This window comes from Nicotiana tomentosiformis, chromosome 4, assembly GCF_000390325.3.
Source record: "Nicotiana tomentosiformis chromosome 4, ASM39032v3, whole genome shotgun sequence".
Classification (NCBI taxonomy): Eukaryota; Viridiplantae; Streptophyta; class Magnoliopsida; order Solanales; family Solanaceae; genus Nicotiana; species Nicotiana tomentosiformis.
The window spans coordinates 51077611-51083011 of record NC_090815.1 but is presented as its reverse complement, the minus strand read 5'-3'; the positions used below and the strand labels follow the sequence as shown (position 1 = coordinate 51083011).

At 40.7% G+C, this 5401-nt stretch overlaps 1 protein-coding gene across 1 annotated transcript; it reads right to left on the bottom strand.

Annotated features, from left to right (window-relative positions):
- Nucleotides 1-922: 922 nt before the first annotated feature.
- On the bottom strand, nt 923-1748 carry LOC138909659 (uncharacterized). Its single transcript, XM_070200870.1, has 2 exons — nt 1363-1748; nt 923-1262 (listed from the first exon to the last, which is right to left on the bottom strand). The coding sequence occupies exons 1-2, from the start codon at nt 1746-1748 to the stop codon at nt 923-925; spliced, it is 726 nt and encodes a 241-aa protein (XP_070056971.1).
- Nucleotides 1749-5401: the final 3653 nt, after the last annotated feature.

The window sequence follows — 5401 nt, the reverse complement described above, 5'->3', positions numbered from 1 at the left end:
ATGTTATGCTTCCTCAAGATATCAAAGGTTTCTTGCAGGTTCTTTAAATGATCACCTGCATTCAATGACTTGACCAACATGTCATCTATATATACTTCCATTTTTGTTACCTATTTTCTTCTCAAACATCTTGTTCACGAGCCTCTGATAAGTGGCTCCGACGTTTTTTAAGCCCGAAGGGCATCACATTATAAAAATATGTGCCAAAGTACGGTATGAATGAAGTTTTTTCCTGATCCTCTGGGTTCATCTTGATCTGACTGTACCCGGAACAGGTATCGAGGAAACTCATTAACTCATTCCGAGCCGTTGCATCAATCATTTGATCAATGTTTGGCAGTGGAAATGAGTCTTTAGGGCACGCCTTATTCAAGCCTTTATAATCTATGCACATTCGAAACTTGTTATTCTTTTTCGGAACCACAACTACATTATCTAGCCACTCGGGATACTTTACTTCCCAAATTGAACCGATGTCAAGTAGTCAAGTTACCTCTTCCTTAACAAACCTGTTACTGACCTTGGCTATCAGACATTTATCTTTCCTAACCGAAAGAATACTCGGGTCAAGGCTTAGCTTGTGCACGTCCACCTCTAGCGGGATATCAGTCATATCTGAGTGTGACCATGCAAAACAATCAATGTTAGTTTTAAGGAAATTAATAAACCCTAACCTGAGCTCGGGATTTAGTCATGTTCCCAAGTGAAACTTCCTCTCCAAGAATTCCTTGAACAAAGCCACTTGCTCGAGTTTTTCTACTGTGGATTAGGTTTCATCTGTCTCTTCTAGTAATTGAAAGTATCTTGGTACCTGGTGGGATTTCGACGACTCCTCACTCTTATCATCTTCACTTGGCACAAGAACAGGAATCAGTTTCTGTAATTACTATTTGTTTAGCTTCTTCCCTTTACTACTAGAAATCTACATAACGTTCATTTCTCTTGCTACCGGTTGATCTCCTCTTATCTGTTTGATTCCCTCTGGGGTCAGGAATACTAGCAGTTGGTGATATGTTGATGGTATGGCCTTCATCTCATGTAACCATGGTATATTGAGAATTATATTGTAGCCCATGTTATAGTCCACCACTTCAAAAAAGGTGATCTTCGTTACTCCTTCAGTGCTCGTGGGCAATAGGATCTCTCCTCGGGTTGTCACACTTGCCAAGTTGAACCCGGCGAGGAGCTTTGTTGTCGGAATGATACTTCTGTTAATTTGGCTTGTTCCAAGACTTTCCATTGAATAATGTTGTCCGAGCTTCCTGGGTCAACATAAATACGTTTAATTTCAAATCTGGAACATTAAGAAAGATTACCAAGGCATCGTTATATGGCATAAGAAGTTCATCGGCATCCTCCTACATGAAGGTGATGTCATCTTCGGCAACTTCCCCGAGTCTCTTGCTGTGAGTCACCGATACCTTTGTTTTCTTTGCCACCGCGAAGGTTACACCATTGATTTCAGTCCCTCCAAAAATCATATTGATAGTAAACCGAGGAGGGTCTTCCCCTTTCTTCGAGGGTTCGGCATTAACTCGTCTGCGACCGTAATTGTTCTTGGCTCGCTCGCTCAAGAACTCCCTGATATGGCCATTCTTCAACAGCTTTTCCACCTCCTCGCGCAGATGCCGACAGTCCCCAATTTTGTGACCGTGAGTCCCATGATATTTGCACCATAAGTTAGGATCCCTCTTGCTGGCATCATATTTCATTGGCTTCGGGAATTGTGCTTTTTTGATATTCCCCATCGCCGATACCAACTCCACTATGCTGATGTTGAAATTGTGATCTAACAACCTAGGATAAGTGGAATCCCAGGTCCCCGATACCTATTTTTCTTGTAATGATCTATTGTTTCGGCCACAATCAGTTCTTCTTCCAGGAGCGAACCTATCCAAGGACCGGAACCCTTTATTGACATGTCCCTCGGCTCTATCGTAAGGCAAAAGCGGCCCTTAGAAGATCGCCGGTCTGCATCAAAATTATCCTTGAACTTATCCCAGTTCTTGTCTCGACCCCGCCCCTTGGTTGATGTCGGGAACCCAAGCTGATAATCTTTTAGCCTTATCTTTGATTCATAGCACTTATGGACACCTACCCATGTGGTCGCTTGGAATTCGAGCAGAATTTGCTTCGACGTTCGAGAGGCATCAGAGGTCCTCAGGTTCAAACCCTTAGTGAATGCCTCCGCTTCCATTCTTCAGGTACGACCGGTAACATCATGTGCGATCCTGAATATGTCCGCCTTCCTGGCTTGGACCTTTCTTGCCCCGGCATGGGCCTTAATGAATGAATCTGTAAGCATTTCAAAAGAGTCTATTGAATGCTCAGGTAAAAGGGAATCCCATGTCGAGGCCACCTTCGCGAGGGTGTCTCCAAACTTTTTCCATAGAACCGATTTGATCTCATGTTGTGCCAAATCGTTCCACTTCACAACCGTTGTATAAGTTCTAACGTGCTCCTGAGTGTCTGAGGTCCCATCGTATTATGTTATGTTCGGCATCTTGAATCTCTTCGGGATTAACTCCTGTGGTGCGCTTAGTTTAAACGACAAATGAGTATATATTTTTAGAATTCGTGTCCTTCAAAACTGGTGGTGTGCCTGGAATTTGGTCCATTCGGGCGTGAAACTCCTTTGCGTTATGATCCATCCGCTTGTTTATCTCCTTCATGAAGCTCATGAGTTCGAATTTGAAGGGATCATTACCGTTGTCGTTAGCAGATCCGCTACCGGTCCCCCCAGCACTGTCGAAGCCAACCTCACCACTCGGGGTATTGTTATCGGCTCTTTGAGTCTCATGATTTGAAAGAACGCCGGGAGGAACCCGACCTCTTCCGTTTGCTTTGTTGTAAGTTTCTGACAATGCTTGCTTCAATTTCGTTGTTACTCCCAAGCGCACACACAAGTATGCGTGGTCGTACAAGTAATAAAGTGATAAATCGAGTGTCGAACCCACAGAGACTTGTGCTAACTACCCACTAGTTTCACCAAGATTATTATTTAGTCGAGTCAATCAGAGTTCAAAAGTATGATTATACTAAGCAATAATTCTATCAAGTAACTAATTAATCAAGCAGCGAAATAGTTGTTGTGTATTCAGTCGAGATTGATATTCCAGGGTTGTGATCGATTCACCAATCCTATTGTGTTGTAATTAACTTTCCCTTTCATACAATTAACTCATGGTTGCTTACTAATCAAATAATTGCTCTCGTAGTATTCTCCCAAATTACTACTCGCCTATTCAAAATAGATTAACTCCTATATTCCTATGGAATCAATCTATTAAGAACTCATTAAGATTACGATATTTAATTACGCATGATCACTAGGTATATTCCTATCCTAACCACAAATACCCCCACCCCCCCTACATAGACTTAAGATCATGCCCTCTTCAATTCTCCTCTAATCTAGACGTAGCTTTCCCAACCATAGCATTGATAGTAGATAGAACCCAATTGTTGGTATGACAATTATTCAGTTAATCGTAGAATTGAAGAAACAATCATATATTAGCAAATTCTAATCAAGGTTAAGTCAACATTAAAACAACAATATTCATGGCTAAATCACAACCCCAGAACTATGGGTTTTAGCCACTCATGATGAGATCAAAACAAATTCACAAGTGTTGAATAATTGAGAATACTAAGAAAAGATGAAGAAAACTGAGATATCCTCGCTCCGTTTTGCCTCCAATCTCTCACCTTCATCCCATATTGCCTCTGAATGATTCCTACACATACAAATATCACGAATTAGCACAAATCATTATATTTCACATCCGAAATATATGAAACATGAGTAAAATACGAGGCAATATACATATTAATATATATACTTTACGCTAAATATCAACACCCCACACTTTGACTCTTGCTCGTCCTCGAGCAATGGGACTATCAACTACACCCCAATGCACAACTCAACTAGAGAGGAGCACTTCAATTTTTAATCATACACTCTACCCTTGACTATGTTTGATACTGACAATCAAGCATGAACATACAAATTTCACATTCTTCCTGTTTTAAACATGCCCAAATATAAACATTTCAATTCAATTAATCCAAATAACTTATCCATAACCACCATACCTCAAGAGCCGATTCATTACCATTAAGCTCCCTCAACTCATGCACTACTGCAAAACCGTGCAAATCTCTACTCCAATAAGCCTTGTTTAGCGAATCGGCCTCTGAACGCTTCGAATCTAGCAAAAAACAACTCGATACAATCAACACAAGCTATAAGAACAAATTCCATATAACAAAGCTACGTTCTTTAACAAAAGTCAAAAAGTCAACCCTAGGCCCACGTCTTGGGATCCGACAAAATTAGCAAAATAAGAACACCCATTCAACCACGAGTTCAACCATACAAAAATTACTCAATTCCGGTCACAGCTCGACCTTCAAATCCTCAAATTAAAGTCTCTAAAATTTCTACTATTTCCCCCAATTTTTCCGAGCCAAAATACTAACTAAATGATAAAAATAATGATAGATTCAAGTATATTAACCAAATTCGAGTTAGAATCACTTACCCAAATTAATACCTTGAAAATTCCTCCAAGAATCGCCTCAACCCTCGTTTTTGATATTTAATAGTCTGCCCATATGTTCTTCTTTGCGATCGCGGACAGTCCCTCGCGATCACGAAGAAAAAAAATAAGATGCCCACAAAAATGGCCTATGAAAATGCAAATACCAAGTCACGAACGCGATACACATACTCCCAGACCTACGCGATCGTTAACCCCCTCACGCGATTGCGAAGAACAAATCACGTGTACTCCAGTCTCTCTCATTCTTCTTCGCGAACATGACCTAACACACGCGTTTGCGTAGCACTGCCTTCCGAAGCTTTGCTATCGCATACACCTTCTCGCAAATGCATAGCTAAAATTCCCCAGCTGCCTACATTACTCTTTGCGACCTCGATCCTCCACTTACAATCGCGTATAAGGAAACGAGCAACAACAAAATCAGGAGTCCCTCAAAGTTCTAAATGTGCCGAATATGATCCGAATCACAGTTCTAAACTAATGAATTTCCAACTTTTACAATCGATGCCGAAACCTATCAAATCAACTCCGATTGACATCAAATGTTGCACACAAGTCATAAATGACACAACAAACCTATTTCAACTTTTGGAACCAAAATTCTAGTCCGGTAACCACAAAGTCAACTCTTGGTCAAACTTCTCAACTCTCCAAACTTCTATTTTTTTCTACCTTTCGCCAATTCAAGCCGAAATCATCTACGGACCTCCAAATCAGTATCCAGACATACTACTAAGTCCAAAATCACCATACAGAGCTATCAGAACCATCAAAATTTCATTACGGAGTCATTTATACATAAGTCAACATCCAGTCAACTCTTTCAACTT

Coding starts and splice junctions, on each gene's coding strand:
- LOC138909659 (XM_070200870.1), bottom strand. CDS start 1,748: ATGGGGAATATCAAAAAAGCACAATTCCCGAAGCCAATGAAATATGAT. Junction 1,263..1,362: donor GAAGATGACATCACCTTCAT/GTAGGAGGATGC, acceptor ATGTTGACCCAG/GAAGCTCGGACAACATTATT.